This window comes from Blennius ocellaris (genome assembly GCF_963422515.1).
Source record: "Blennius ocellaris genome assembly, chromosome: 4".
NCBI lineage: Eukaryota > Metazoa > Chordata > Actinopteri > Blenniiformes > Blenniidae > Blennius > Blennius ocellaris.
In genome coordinates this window covers 15,397,778-15,413,484 of record NC_137653.1, presented here as the reverse complement: position 1 = coordinate 15,413,484, position 15,707 = coordinate 15,397,778, and the positions used below count along the sequence as shown (strand labels likewise).

General features: G+C 41.3%; 3 protein-coding genes across 7 annotated transcripts in view; 1 reads left to right on the top strand and 2 right to left on the bottom strand.

Moving 5' to 3' along the window:
* The window catches only part of tfeb (transcription factor EB), a 20,614-nt gene extending 17,977 nt beyond the window's left edge, over positions 1–2,637 (bottom strand). For 2 of the 3 annotated variants that reach the window (XM_080495907.1, XM_080495908.1), the window contains exon 1: positions 2,412–2,544. The gene's annotated coding sequence lies outside the window, so the exon portion shown is untranslated. Of the gene's footprint in view, positions 1–2,411 lie in introns of all 3 variants that reach the window. The other variant, XM_080495909.1, reaches the window with a different exon arrangement.
* Positions 2,638–3,743: 1,106 nt separating this feature from the next.
* Positions 3,744–9,036, bottom strand: tmem183a (transmembrane protein 183A). Its single transcript, XM_080495913.1, has 8 exons — positions 8,850–9,036; positions 8,480–8,569; positions 8,226–8,396; positions 7,966–8,125; positions 7,472–7,652; positions 6,180–6,260; positions 5,930–6,085; positions 3,744–4,865 (listed from the first exon to the last, which is right to left on the bottom strand). The coding sequence occupies exons 1-8, from the start codon at positions 8,911–8,913 to the stop codon at positions 4,680–4,682; spliced, it is 1,089 nt and encodes a 362-aa protein (XP_080352039.1). The 5' UTR covers positions 8,914–9,036; the 3' UTR covers positions 3,744–4,679.
* A 5,358-nt stretch (positions 9,037–14,394) lies between these two features.
* ppfia4 (PTPRF interacting protein alpha 4) overlaps positions 14,395–15,707 on the top strand; it is a gene marked incomplete at both ends in the record, with an annotated part of 55,088 nt that continues 53,775 nt past the window's right edge. For all 3 annotated transcript variants that reach the window (XM_080494962.1, XM_080494961.1, XM_080494960.1), the window contains one exon: positions 14,395–14,652. In XM_080494962.1, coding sequence (XP_080351088.1) covers positions 14,395–14,652 — 258 coding nt within the window. The remainder of the gene's footprint in view (positions 14,653–15,707) is intronic.

Genomic DNA, 15,707 nt, shown 5'->3' with positions numbered 1-15,707 from the left:
GGCCGGTGCGCTCATGTGTCTGTGTGTGTGCCTCTATCTTCATGCGTAAGGCTGCCTGCTTGTGTTTACCTTGAGAAAATTGATCTCATCAACACTTTCAAGCGGACATAAGCCCAATGAGGCTGAAAATACCACCCCGCCCCCTGCACACAGTTTTCCAGGTAGCAATGACGTAATCTGTGCACTTCTCCTCACTCGGTGATTAGATTGTGGGTCAGATGTCACAATACACATCCTAGAAACAATCCAAACAAAAGAATACCAGAATACTGCCAGGGGACTTTGGTTATCCTAATTGGAATACAATCATTATGAACACCTCCGTTGGGAATTTGTTATCTGCTTGACGTCGGGTTGAATTTCAGCTGTGCTGTTGGAAGGAGATTTCAGCCAGTCCATCAGCAGTCACCGCTGCTCTACATAGTGACCAGTGACCTCTGGCCTTGCTGACAGTGACCTCACAGCTCAGTGTGTTTGGTGACCCCTGCCCTCTCCATACTGTGCACACTCAGTAACCCCACTGCTTTCTCTTTCTGGATCTGTCCCATTCTCAGCTGTGCGTCTTTGCTGGTTTCAGTAACATCATGAGGTGGAGGTCTCCACACATATATGCTTGTACATATTCTCACTTAAATAAAGAAAAAGTTCTAACAAATTAGTCATTTCAAAGTATCGCTCAAGGTTTACTTAATACTGTGTTACTTGGCTGGCTGCATATACGACGTCGCTTATCGTCTATCTAATGTCAAAGATGTCAAGACATCTTTCTTACATTACGGTAACACTGTGTACACACTGTGTACGGTAGCTATGTGTGCCATCACTGCTGCACAGCTGATCTATTTGATCTGCTTACAAAAAATAAGAAATGTTTTAGATTCACAGAACACAGATGCACATAGTTCGAGTAACACAGACAGGATGTAGATTTTCAAAACTATACCAAATTGTCCGAATAAATGTTGTTTCCCCAAAGCTACAGATAATTACAAGAACAATGTACTGCTGACCACATTCATCTCCGCTCACATATCATGTGTGAATTGTCACTATCTAAGGCTCTGCTACCATGTGTCATATAGCATTATAGTGATAACCCATAAGGGCTAAATTATAACCTCTCATAACTTATAAACACACCAAAAATAGTCCAGTGTCAAAAACGTATAACCCATCACCACTAACTATAACCCGGAACCATAATCCTAAAACCCATAAATACTGACTTATAACCCACCACAAATACTTAAAACCCATCACCTCAAACATATAACCCATAACTAACTTAAAATCCATGATCACTAACTTGTAAAATGTATAACCATTTAACATACTTAATATCCATAACCACTAACTGAATGTCTAAACCGGAGTTATTGGCACGAACACAACCTCTGAAAAAGGTTTGTTACGCAATAAAATGCAGACCTGCTAACGCCTTTCTACCATGACCATTGAACGGAAGAGTGGGGACGATGACAGGGGCCGTGCACAGAGGTCAGGGGTCTGGGGACAGAACGCAAATGTCAAATGTCTTTCTGGTGTAAAAGGAAATGACACTCCTGCTCCAAGAAAGCATCCATGTCAGTGAGCAGACTTCAGTCAAAACACCCGTGGATGGAAAACATTACGTTCTGACCGGCAGTAAAACTTTAAAAAAAGAAAAAGAAAAGAAACAGACAGCATCCCCCTAAAAAAAACTTTTGAATTCGCAGAAAGCTCAAGACTGTGAATTCATCTTTAATTTAGAATCAACTCATCAAAATACATTCACTACATGCGTGAAACCATGGAGCTTTCCGTTAAATGTTTCAAGCAACAGGCCTGACAAGTTGTGCATTCCAAATAATGAGCGCACACAGACTAATAATAAACGCACGGAGAAGAAAACCCACGGTGCAAAGTGGGGGACAAAAGGGGGCATAGATGGTCAGGCTTCATTATTTTCGTGTTGGCACCACGCAGGACTTTCAATCAAAGTACTTGAATAAGCAGCAGTGCATTGAAGCCTGTACAGTTTACAGTCACAGCTTATACATAGCAGCATACCCCAGGGCTGAGGTGTCGTTACTGATACCGGTCTGGCTGCAGCTCATAAATGGCAAGAGGGGCCAGCTCCCAACAGATGACAGTAAACGGGGAAAAGTAATTTGATAAGTCTGGCTTTCAGGATCAAAACTATCGAAGAATATATAAGGCGTCCAAGTGTTTAAGTTCCAAAGAACAAACGGGCACGTTGCCTTGAAGTAATTTGACATAAATAAGTTTGAAAAACGAAGCCTGGGAATTAAAAAAAAATAAAAAATACAAATGCGCACTTGAAGCGCGTGCTGGGTGGGGTTTGTAGAAGTGGCAGTGTTTGAGTCCTCTCAAAATCAGTGTTTTAGAGGCGGTGGAGAAACTGCACTTACCGCTCTGAAGGTCAGGCAGAACGAAGTAAAGAGTCGGCTTGTGGAAAAAGTGCGTGCCCACTGCTGTGCGCGCGGACACCGGACCCAGCGGGCACCACCGGGAGGGAGAATCTCGCGTTTGACAGGAAACAAAAACAACACCAAAAAAAAGAACAGCTTGAGCTTCAGTGTTTTTCTGTCTCTTCCAGTGCACCCTCGAAACGTGCGCAGCAGCTTCCACCTCGGATCGCAATTTGTTTTCGTTTTGACGGTCGAGATGTTGTCACTACTCAACGCGTCTGCGGTCACCTGTGCCACCACCAATGGCAGGGCCCGAAGGGGCTTCTGGGAAATGGAGTTCTCCCCTGTCTTCCACACACGGGGGTATTTTAAGGCTATGATGTGACGCTTGTTGACTTCAAGACGTCTTAACTCGTCGTCTAACTTCTGCTAAAGATACCCCCAAAGCCTGTCATGCCATTTTTTTTATCTATCTATGTTTATCAAGAATTTTGCCAAATCTTTCATTTTAAGCATATACCAAAAAAAAAAAAGTCATATGACAGGCAATAAGATATTTTGAGATCGTATTGCCATTTTAATTATATGCATGTACGATTTCACTTGCCTTCTTTACTAATATTTCCACATGTTATTGATCCCTTAACAGAACTTTTCACGACTTTTTAATCACACTTTGTATTAAGCAAAACGAATCTTTATCATTGGTTTAATTGAACTTTAAAAAAAAATAAAGGTATTAAGTCCTTTTCTCAAAAGTTATAGTTGCTTTTCCACCGCATTCAATTGAATTTCCAGTAGATATGGAAAAAAAAAAAATTGCTTAACCCTAATCCACTCAAATGATTCCCACTTCTTTAGACTGTGGGAGGAAACCTATGCATACACAGGTAGAACATGCTAAGTCCACACATAAAAGCCCAGAAGCAAACTTGGGATTTTTATTGATGAAGCAAGAGTGCAAGCCACTATTAAAGCCCCTATGCAGTAGTGACTTAAAAAGTGGCAAAGAGCATGTTGTAACCTGTGCTTAAGCATGAGCAAAGTTTCATACAAAAATTTCTAAAAGTACCCAAAGATACAACTCATTCTTAGTTCCACTACAGAAATACGTAGAACATATAACAAGGCATACTACAAGCATTCATACATGTGTTGTGAAAGCAAACTCGGGAATATTTGTTACAAGTCAGAAAATCCAGAAGTTTATGTGGCGTGTGGGTACTTTGTGGGTTCTTTTGACACTTCCCATATTATAGCAAGGAAGCAAAATAAATCTATTTTCTGGTATACACTAAACATTTCAGAGAAAACACGAGAAATTTCAAAGGGTCAGTTTCAGTTTTTATTTCAGTATCAGAACTCCTTTTAATCACTCAAACTAAACAACCTTCTCAAACAATCAGCCGCTGCTAATGACATCCAGTAGAATGTTATCACTACAAGCATATGTGGTTAATTGAATTACATTTTCCTTGATATTTAAATGCAAATGTGACGAGTCCACGTTAAATGACTACTGCTAGTTCTAGTGACTGAAAAAAAAAAGGATCAATGTCCATGGTTGTTTTCTTATCATCCAGCATTTGATCAATGAAGTTCTACTTACATTCAATACAGAGACAAGCCACTGTAAAACACTTAGAAAACCTGCAAGTGGCAGTGATGTGGCTCAAATAATCAGCAAGACAGTCAAGATGGTTTTTTTATTGCCAAGAAAGGCATGATATGAAGAAACTGCCCAGATTTGCAGATAATTGAGGTAAATCAACTCTTTGGCCCCTTCAGTGCAGATCAGACTTGATAATGTCACATAATTGAGGTTGCCTTAAAAATTAAAAAAAATAATAATTCAACAACAAACAGAAATATTACAACTGTGTTGATGCAACATTATCAAAATTCAACCAATGAAAACTCAGGATATTCGAAATTAGATTTTCAAGTGAGAACAAATCAAATCACAGGAAGGACAGTGCAGATCTTTAAAGAAAATGTGTCACACATGTTTATTTACCATGCAACAATGCTGCCTGTGCAGAATACTTGGGAACCTCTTCTGGTCTGGTTCTCCCCATCCTTTGTGTACATGACTACACCTAAAACAGGAAATCTCATTTCAGACCAAACAGTGGTGGCTATATGCAAACACCTCACAATAACAAACTGTTGGCGCAATAAAGCCTAATCCGGGACTCTCCGACATTAGTTTATTATTCTGAGGGAGTGACGAGTTGACAGCAGTGTCGCCGACGTGAAGTTCTGCTCTCATGAGTAGGGTAAGGAGGGGTACTGCGGATGCCACCAGTCCATGAGCCTCACACTGTGTACGGGATCCAACACCACCTGGGTCCCACCTTGGTCCACTTTTTTCTTCCCCCAGTGCTGTGGCGAGTCCTGGAAGACCAGACGAACGCGGTGGTGGCGCATGTCTGAGCTTACGTTGATTGTGAACTATAAGGAGGGACAGATTTGTCACGTTAGGAGAGATGTGATTGCATCATCACCTTTTTCATCAGAGTGAAATAAAAGACAAGACTAAAGCTGACAACTATAAATATATGTATACATTCTGTATGTCAGTGAGAAGAATCTGACGGTCTAAGAACTGAAATTGACTTAGAACTGTACTTTTATTTTATGACACTAACTCAAAAAAAATGTTTTCTCTTATCTTTTAAATATCATCCAACCATACAATACTTCCCTCACAGCTTTAAAAGGCCAACCTCTGAGCAATATCTCCCCTTAACTGGTTCTAATTTCAAGCCCCGTCTCCAAATTCAATGTGATGCCTCACCATTCCAATAACATCCCCACTGACTTCTGAACTCTTATGGATAATTATTTGCAAGTAAATGACAACATAGTGATTAAAAAAAACCAATTACGTAACACGACTATGTGTCCAAACATCCCAATCATTGTCTGGTGAAAGTATACTGATCTCTTTTTCAAGATGTATTAAAGAAACAATAACATTTTGTTTTTCATGTTTATGTACTCAAAAAAAAGACATTAGGAACGGATATTGATTTGAACGAGTCTGACGTGGGCTCAATATCGACGGTTGCATGACTGAGCATCTCTGGTGCTGCAGCTGTTATGGGCTGTTTCTGCTCTCACAGGGTCTGTATCCATCTTAAGTCCAAGGAAGGTTAAGTGGCAATCCGAGGTTGGCCGACACACACGGCTCCACTGAGAGCCCACCTCACGACCTCCAGGAGTTAAAAGGATTAGCTGCTACATCTTGATGCCAGATTCCCAAGCAAACATTCAGAGCCTCAGTGGGTCAGGGCTGCTCTACAAGCAAAGGAGAAACCTACACAGTGTTGGGAAGGGAGCCATGATGATCTGACTGATCAGTGTGGAAGATAATGGAAAATGTTCAACACGTATGTAGCTAAGCCATACAATTTAAAACCCTTGTACCTCACTACTGCCTAAAGGTTGAAACGTCAGCTCCACCTCATAAAAAGAAAAAAAAAAGGGGGGGGGGGGGGGGGGGGGGTACTTGCCAGGGTTAGTGTCATGCCCATTACAACAGGCGTGAAGATGAAGTTGAGGGTGGTGATCTGAAGCACATAGCAGTCAGAGTCTGGATTATTGTGAACATCTTCATATTGTTTTGGCATGCGCAGGGACTTGGTACAGCCATTCTTACTGTGTCCATGCTGGGGAGGAAACAAGACACATTTGTCATATAAACAACCACAAAGACAGACCACTACTATATAACAAAGTATGGTGCTTGTCGTGAGCAGTTACCGGCTTCAGAAATTTGAAGTTGAACTCCCACAATGCCTCTGGCCGGGTCCCCAACACCTTTTTGACCCAGAAGAGTAAACACTGCAACAGAAAGGAATCAAGCATTCACGATAACCATTTCTGAAGTAAAAAAGTGAGCTGGAAGATGACTTTAACAACAGGGAAAAAAAACAGAACAATTCACTGAATGGAAGAGAATGTTTTCCAGATTTATATGGAAAGGCTTAAAACCAAGAGTTACATAGAAAACACTGCAACTGCCCAAAGAAAAAGGAGGGTTATCAGTGCCAAACATGGAGGACTACTACATAAAGCATCACGACCTACTCTGTTGGTGTAATCCAAATGATAATACTATAAATGGAAAATTTTAGATTTAATCCACCTGAACCTTCTGGTCCACACACTGATTGGAGACAGGAACCTGTCACTTCAAGAAAATCGAAATTGTTGGACCAAGACACCATTAAACATTCAGTTTGAAGAAAGTCGGACATTAAAACTGTTAAATCAAATCAAACTACTGCGAGGGATGGAATGCAACATGGATTTCACACCAGCTCAGATGGATAGATGATATAAACATTGGCTCTTTAAAGGCATAACAATATACTGTCTCATTTCTGAGAAAGGTACACTGGATTCATTCAAGAATATTAAAGACAAATAGAATCTAAAAAGAAAAGACTTCTTTTGATACCTCCAACTCAGAACATACTTCAATAAACATATACAATTTAAAGAAGACTGTGAGACAGACCTAATTGATATTGTGATTAATGCATATTTTCATATCGGTCCAAGCTCAAGGGTAAAAAATTGCCAGACTCTACTCAAGCGTACAATCATCAAGTAATATCTCGATACTTTATATGAAATCCAAATGGGAGGAAGAAGCTAAAATCACTATCTCTGAAGAGGAAAAGCGAAATATCTCAACACACTAAAAACTCAATGAAACACTTCAAGCTCAAATCGATGGAGTGAATTCACATGGAAAAATAGAATTCGATTTTTTTACCACTCCAAAACTAAAACATTCTTTGCGGGGGACAACCAAGATCTGGACATTGCTGTAGACAATGTGCAAAATATATTATAATATTAAACAAACTGGAAATGTTTTCTATTTTCCCTGTTGAATTTCATGAGTGGAACTAGAGGTGTGCGATATATCTCATCTACGATATTATCGTAAATGTCATTTTCCCGATGTGTCATTTTACAGTATCGAGTGTTTACACAATCACAAACCAAACTGTATTAACATTGTCGTGAGGGGTTTTATTCACCTTGGAGTTGAATAAGGTCGTGGGCGTGGATTCTGGCAGTGCAGGAATTTTTGACAGACGCAAACTGAACGGCTCATACAAATGGAAGAGGGAACGAATCACGCAGGCTCGAAGACAGAGCATCCTACTCATAGAGTCAGGTTGGAGGCGAAAGGGCAGAAGAACATCCATCCTGTAGTGTCTTTACAATAGAAACACAGAGAAGATCCAGGCTCACAATATATTTAGTTAAGCATTTACCAAACTATCTTTGGCCACAATAATGACTATAGACAGAATACATAAATATGAATAACAATGAGAGTACAGATGTTGCTGACAAAGACTGGAATCTTCATATCACCATTTCAATCTGCAAGTCATTCATATGGAGCTCACATATTACAGTTTTTTAGAGTTTTGATAGGACCAAACTAAACATTTTTCAATTCACGATTCATTGTTTCACATTGAATCTCATAGTACACCAAATCTAAACACGTAAATCATCTCACCTTCTGTAGAGCCTGGTCCAAAACGCTGCAGTGCAAGTGACCGCCCAAGCATTTCGACATATTAGGGAAAATCTGCACACATCCTCTGGTCGAATGTAGGAGGAAAGCACTAACCAAATGTCCATGGGATATTCCCCCCCATCACTGCTCTCGCTGTTTTCTGCAGAACCCATACAGCAAAACAAAAGACGTTACAACTTAGGACATCTGCTTTAATGGACTTGCATATCATTCACAGCAATAACAGTATAAAATCATACCCTTTCGCCTTTTGCTTTTCTTTTTGCGAGCCACTTTAGTTCCATTTTCTCCATCTTCTTCAGGTTCAGCGTCATCTCCGCTGGCTAAAGCGTCCAAAGTGACACTTGATGCAGACGAGAGGACTGCCTCCACGGCCCCTTGAGAGGCCTCCAGACCGCAGAGCAATTTAACTGGAGCGTATGCATTGTACAGTCAGGACCTGGAAGTCTACTTTCACTCAGCAGATTGGATTGCATTGTAACCACTGCCTTACCTTCTTTTTCTACCGCATTTGCCACCGCCTTTTTCACCCTCCCCGACTTCACAACGGCTGGGTCTGCATCTGCATAATCAGCAACAGTGACTACGAAGAAAAAAAACAGCAGATAAGTAGTGATAAATTTAGAGTCGTCATGTCCTCAGCCAATCGCTGCACAGTATATGCCTATCACGTGATTTCTGATTAACGTCCCCGCTGTATCTTCCTAATATTACAGTACACATATTTTAAGTAACGCACAAACATGTGGAAACCTGTTTAGGAGTGTCAGAGTTAAATGTGAACTTTGTAAACACAGCAGGCTGCAGCGCAAACAGCGACGCTAACAGCAGTGCTAACAGTGGACGGGCTAACCGGATCCTACCTGATTCCGAACAAACGTCCCCGGCCTTAAACTTCAGCCGTTTTCGGTTCCCTTTCTTGGGCATGTCGACACCAATGATTTGCGGACGCTTAACGGGGCTGCGAGTCCTGCCATGTCTCTATGGCAAGCTGACGTAAAGAGAAAGAAAGAAAAATAAGAGAGAAATTGAAAAATGTTCCGCCAGGGTCTTCAGCCATCATGGAATGACGTAACGACGCAAACGTAGCGAGAGAACGTTTGTCCCCTGCGTGACACTGCCGCCGTCGGTGGTGATCGGTATTGCAACGATTTCTGATTGATTGTTGAACTCTATCCAACATGTGTTTGCAAAAGTGCAGATGAACGAGATAAATATATATGGACAGGAAAAAAAATGTATTACTTTTCTTTATTGCATACTGGGATCATCATGGGTAATAATAATGAAATAATCCGTCCATCTTCTATGTCTGATGCTTATAACAAACTCATTGAACTTTACTTTGTTGGTATAGTTAGCTTTTGGTTCCACTGTGATTCGTGACAAAAACTACAAAGATGTTATCCTATTTTTTTTCAATATAAATATATTTTTTTGTCTCTTATTTACTAACTGAGGATCACATTGCTTGAGGAGCAGCAGTAGACAAAACAACACTGCAGGCCAAGGTGAGAAATCAGTGATGCAACAGAAAGAGCATCAGCATTAGCATGAAGATCACTTCTTCATCACATTTGCCAAATGAGGCACACATTTTGTATTTTTTTTTTTTTATCTTTTTGTATTTTGGACGGCAACAAATAAAAACAAACAGCATTGAAACAAAAATCAATTAGACATTTCACGGTATTCTTCAAGGAGCATCAGTCAAAACGGCACAATGAAACTGCATTTATTATCTTTCAAGTTGTTGGAAAGTATATATTTTGATAATTATTTTCTGCCCTAAAACAAAATTAATATTCAAAGTTTTCTTTAATTATAGGTCATTTTACAGTCAACATATGGGTCCAATTCACTGAAGATCAAAATTTGGTTTTTGTCGTCTCTCACTTAAAATGAGTTTGAAACCCCTGCTTCATATGCTTCGTAATTAAATCAAACTGTTACTCTGTTTTAACGTTTAAGGATTTACTTAATTGAGTCAGTTATCCTCAATGCTTTCAAATCAGATTTTACATGCAACAATCAAGTGGGGTTGTCTGTTCATCAACTCGACAGTTTAAGTAATACATTCATGATTTATGGTATTAAACCAAAATAGGAAACAACATTAGAAAACACAAGTTGGATAAATAGGGGAAATGAAATCTGCCTGTTCATGGCAGAGATCAGTGGTTTCGGCAGCAGGCGCCACCTCACCAGCAGGCTGCTGGATTTTGTTTGTCATGTATTTTATCAGCTCACCCACTCCTCACAGTTTTGTCAGAAAAGTGCAGATGTATCACAACTGTCTCGCTCGTTGCTCAAGCTTCTGATTAAAGCTGCTCAGGCAATGAGCCTGATAGACTCAGATAAGAAGTAAGAGACCAAAGACAGTGACAATGTTGTCAGCCCTCGGGTCTCCATCTAAAAGATCAACATTGCAGTGTTCAGTGACCTTTGGAAAAACAACTTTGAAAGTGCTTCAGAATGGATATTTTCAGCTACCTGCATGATGCATTTTACAAAACATCTTGCACAAAAAGCATTAAAGCAGCGCCAGTTGTCACAAGTGAGAACGCGGCAGTGTGGCTCCTCACATTTTGAAGCTGAGTGACAGAAGGTGTTACAAAATATCCAGTTACTTCGGTCTGTGGCGAGAGCTGCTATCAACTCATTTGGGATCACAGATCCAATTCTGTCTGTTATTGTTTTACCTGTATTTACTGTCACCGATATCCTTTTCTTGGAACACATTCTATCGATTAGCCTTTGAAGACAACAATTGTTTTGTTTTTTTTCTATTACAAGATTCTTTGTCCTTTCTTACAATAATCGGATCAATTTTCATTGTTGCCATTCCAACAAATTCCCAGCCCATGACCATCCTCAACATGCAGACTGAAAGATCCCACTTAATCACTGATTCCAGATAACAATGTAAACTCAACTAATTGGGTATGAGTTTATTGTTGTTGATAAAAATTTTTTTTAAATAAATTACAACTTAAAAGCACAATCCAATAAATATGCTTTCCTAACAAAGTGAAACGTAGAATCTTGACCAATTCAGTTTTCTTCTATGAAACTTCCCCAAGTTAGGGCTGTGACGTCTGGAGCTCATCCCAGCTGACATTAAACAAATGGCAGGGACAAGTAGCCACTCTTTTCCACATTAATGTTATTGTCATCATACAGTCCTCTATATCTATACTCCAGTTGTCATAATTATTGTGGCTACAGTTGGTATTTTTCTCTGTCTTGGACGAAAATTAGTTGATGATTATGCCAAGACATATGGTTGCTTCGTCATGATACAATAACAAGCGTCTTAAAATAAACTGAATTACTGTTACTATTACATGAAATCAGTAGTGAGTGCATTTCATTGCAAATAATAATAATTTTGCCATACATTTCTGTAGAAGACAGGTTTTCCCAGCTAAAATTGAGGTACCACTTTAGCGTTGAATTTAAGGTCAGACTTAATAACGATTGAGCTTCTTTCGGAGCAGCGCTTCAAAAAAGAAAACATCTTCTACCACGAGATGGCGACACACAACCACCACAAATCAACTCACTGTGGCCTTCTGCCCCCCCTGACATTGACAGAACGACACATTATTAATCAACCTCGTTGGAAGTTTTAAAAAAGCTTCTCACAGTTTGATGGCAAAAAATAAATAAATCAATAAATCAATACTGCAGCCAAAAGGTGTACATCCTTTTAAAGTTTCTTATCTTTCTCCGAGTTGTTAAAAAGAGAGCATGGGGGTGACTCATTCTTCAGTAGTGATTTATACTTTTGTGTCACGGTAAAATTAAATGTTACTTTTGTGACAGTTTTAGAAACTCGTTCATAGATACAGAAATGGCTTAGTTGGTTTTGAAGCATAATATGAAACACTGTGTTTCAAATTGGTTATTCTTTTCAGGAAGGTGCAATAGTTAAACAGTCAATGGATTCAATTCAAATATACAATTTGCATAAACACTTAAAAAACACTAATCTATCAGCTATATCTAGACACAAACATACTCAATAACTTTATTTGATTATAGTGCAATTTACATTATTGATGAGTAATTCAGATATACTGCAGGTATATGGTGAGTCAAGATCACTGCAGACTCCACAAAGATGCTGTGAGGCCTTCCTGCTGAAGCCACGTTTGTGCTTTATGTGGAAGCAGCGAGTCGCAGTTCTTTTCAATTTTAGTAGTTTAATGTAATTTTGGTGCGAGAGAGAACGAGAAACAAAAACGTTCATAATTTCTGTTCTTTGTGGTCCCTAAATGTGTGGCTGCTGCTTCTTAGTTTTTGTACAGGAAGATTCAAGAAGGCTCTTTGCAGCAAGTGTGCTGGAATGACTCACTACCTGTGGTACAATGTGGTATTGCAACAGATTGGGCCACAACTTGGCTATAGCATTAGCAGGTAGCTTGTTAAGCCTTATGGCAAAATGTCTTCACTCTTCTTCACTCTTCTTCTTCTTCTTCTTTTTCTGGGTGCTTGAGAGTCTAGCTTTTAATGTATCTCAAAGGATTACAAAGTATGTATTTTGATGGACTTTGAACAAAACTGTTGTTTATCAGAGGAACTGAACAAATAAAAATACAGCTTTACAGTCCAGTTATAACAAATCACAGACACACAAGATGCAAAGGTGGCATATTTTCGAGGTGCTGATCCCTCAGAGCTCACATGGACACAGAAACACTTAAATGTCAAACTTAAGCAACAGTTCCAGGTTCATTGATTTCACTCTAAGAGTTCTTAACAGTGTTGAAGGAATCTTTTTTTAATCCTCATTATTACTATTTTAGGCATAATAAAAGCATGTTGAGTAATCTTTATCCACATTGCAGTGTAGTGTTTGCACTCTCGTCTCATTGCGATAATGTGGGTTTGAGTCCAAAGCCACATTTTTCTGTATGATGTTTACATGTTTTCTTTGGTTTCCTCCCACAGTCCTAAAACCTAAATTACTGTGTTGTTGTTCTGTAAAGGACTGGTGACGTGTCCAGAGTAGCAGTATAGAAGATGAATGGATTAACCCCTGAGAAACCTACATGTGGGTTTTCCTGGTTATGGAGATATACTTTTATATATTTGTTCCCTAAAGTTTGTATCTTAGCAGATGAGACGCAGCTTTAACACATGGCAACAAGGCAACATTGAGTAAATGGAAATTCTAATTTCAGCATCTCGAGGTTGGACCGAGTCTCTTCTTTTTTAATTTTTATTTTTTTTTAGGTATCAAAATATTGCCACTCCGAAATATCACATATTGCACCTTTAAAATGTTGGCCTCGTCCATTGTAGTACTCCAATAAAACAGTGTAATCGAACGCTTTCTGTCTCTGATTTCTGTCTGCACGACACGTCCTGCAGGGTGCGCTCCCCTCCCTAAGGACCGCATCCCTCTGGTTTGGTCAAGCTGATGCTTCATGAACGGTCCATCTCGTCCCAGGAGCTGTCAGGTCAGGGCCGCGCGCAGTGATGCTGATGTGAGCAGCTCATCGCGATTCACCAATTACAGTTTAAAAGCCTGCGCTCACTGTTGTAACGCGATCCTGCCTAAATGTGGAATTGTGCTTTATTGCGAACGACATGAGTGACCGTCCAGCTAATTCCAGTCCCAGTATTTTGTATACGCACACACTTTGCGCACGCATTTGCGCACGCTCTTTGGGGAGCTGCTCCCGTGTTCCCAGAGCTGTATAGCCGAGTAGTGACAACTGCAGATTGCTGTGTGTTCGCGTGTGCGTGTGCGTGCGTGTGCGTGTGCGTGTGACAGGGGGACTGTGTGTGTGTGAGTGTGTGTATGTGTGTGTGTGTGTGGGAGGAGTGGAGAGATGGAAGTGGAGAGAACGGATGCAGATAAGACTCGCTCGCACTATCCACGGGAATAAGGACGCCGATCTCCTCTTGGATATACATTTTTTTTTTCCTCCCGTGGTTTTTATTTTCCTGCCAATGTGCTGTGATCCCTGTCGTGCTCGCGGGCACCACCCCTCCACACGCACCCGTCTCTCTCCGAACTGTCAATCATATCACGCCGGGATTTCTACATGTGAGTGCATGGCGCGCCGGCCAGGGCGGATCTGCACACGGGGTGAAAAAACGCCGGTTAATATGGATGAAAGGTCAACCATCATCTCGTCTTTTCAGCCACTCTGATTAGGTACGGCAGTATAAAGCTTGGACGCGTTCGTTTGTTGCATGAGAAACATCTTGTAATGGGGAGTAAGGTGCGCATCTGCGCTCGCATTCGGCGGCGCGTTGCCGCGGGGCGTCAATAGGCCCTCTTATCAGTGAATGTAAGTCTGTTTATCGGGCTTGTAACCCACACGCCTCCCTCCTCCTGATTCCGACAGCGACACGGTCCTATAGCGCTGCCCAGACCACCGAGCAGGGAAGATGATGTGCGAGGTGATGCCGACCATCAACGAAGGAGACTCGGCCGGTCCTCCGAGAGGCACCGGCGGCGTCCCGAACGGCTCCGACCAGGAGGCCAACTTCGAGCAGCTGATGGTCAACATGCTGGACGAGAGGGACAAGCTGCTGGAGTCCCTCAGGGAGACACAGGAGACCCTCATTCAGTCCCAGACGAAGCTGCAGGGGGCGCTGCACGAGAGGGACGTCCTCCAGAGGCAGATCAACGCTGCGCTGCCTCAGGTGAGCGGCAGTGGAGGGGGGAGGGTCTGGATGAGGGCTGAGACAGCCATGGAGGAGCTTCCTACCTTTCCTTTTAATACTATGTGATTGAGAAAGGAGACTCTCTCTCTCTCTCTCTCTCTCTCTCTCTCTCTCTCTCTCTCTCTCTCTCTCTCTCTCTCTCTCTCTCTCTCTCTCTCTCTCTCTCTCTCTCTCTCTCTCTCTTTCCCTGCTGGGTTATGTGAGGAGATAAGGCCAGTGATGATAATCTTGGATTTAAGATCACCAAGTGAACTCAGTTGGCTCCTCGAAGTCTTTGGCTCCAGGCTTGCTATATATATCAAGTGGGTGGTGTTAATTAAATGGAAATTTAATTTGGAGGATACACCACCAAAGCACACTTTAATGACACAAAGTCTTAAGAAGCAAGGTTGACCAGTGCCGGATTCTCAAGGCACATCCTGAAATGGTCTGTAATTTAATACTCAAATGTACTCGTGTAAGAGTTCTCCGTCACCACCTTTGCTGGGGAACCCCTTATAATACCCCTTCCTGTCTGGGGATATCACGATGAGAATAACTGTGAAGATGATGGGAATATACAGGCAATATCGCTTCAAAAGCTGGTAAGTGGCAGTGTGCTAAGGAGGAGGATCTAGATGTCGAGCAGGCAGAAAGGTAATGTAGTGAGGTGAACTGTCGGCGGGGAGAGGACGGAGACTTTTTTTACTCAGTGAAACATTGCTGACTTTAGCCAGAGGACTGGGCCAGATGTTGAGAGCCATGAATGGTAGAAGACAGGACAGAGTCCACCTGTAATTATCTGAGTGGAAACAACCTCACCTCTGCATGTGGCGACCCGCCTGTCAGTGGAAACAGAAGTGAAGTGATGGTCAGTGAAATCTCACTTATTTGTGTATTTCAGTGAAAGAGAGCTGAATTAAAGGCGATTGCGGTCACCGAGCACGACGACAGTGAAGCCTCAGCACACAAAGCTGTTTTACCCTCTGACCCCCTGGTCTAAGTGGGCAGCATGATGTCACAGTATGTGTGTGTGTGTGTGTGTGTGTGTGTGT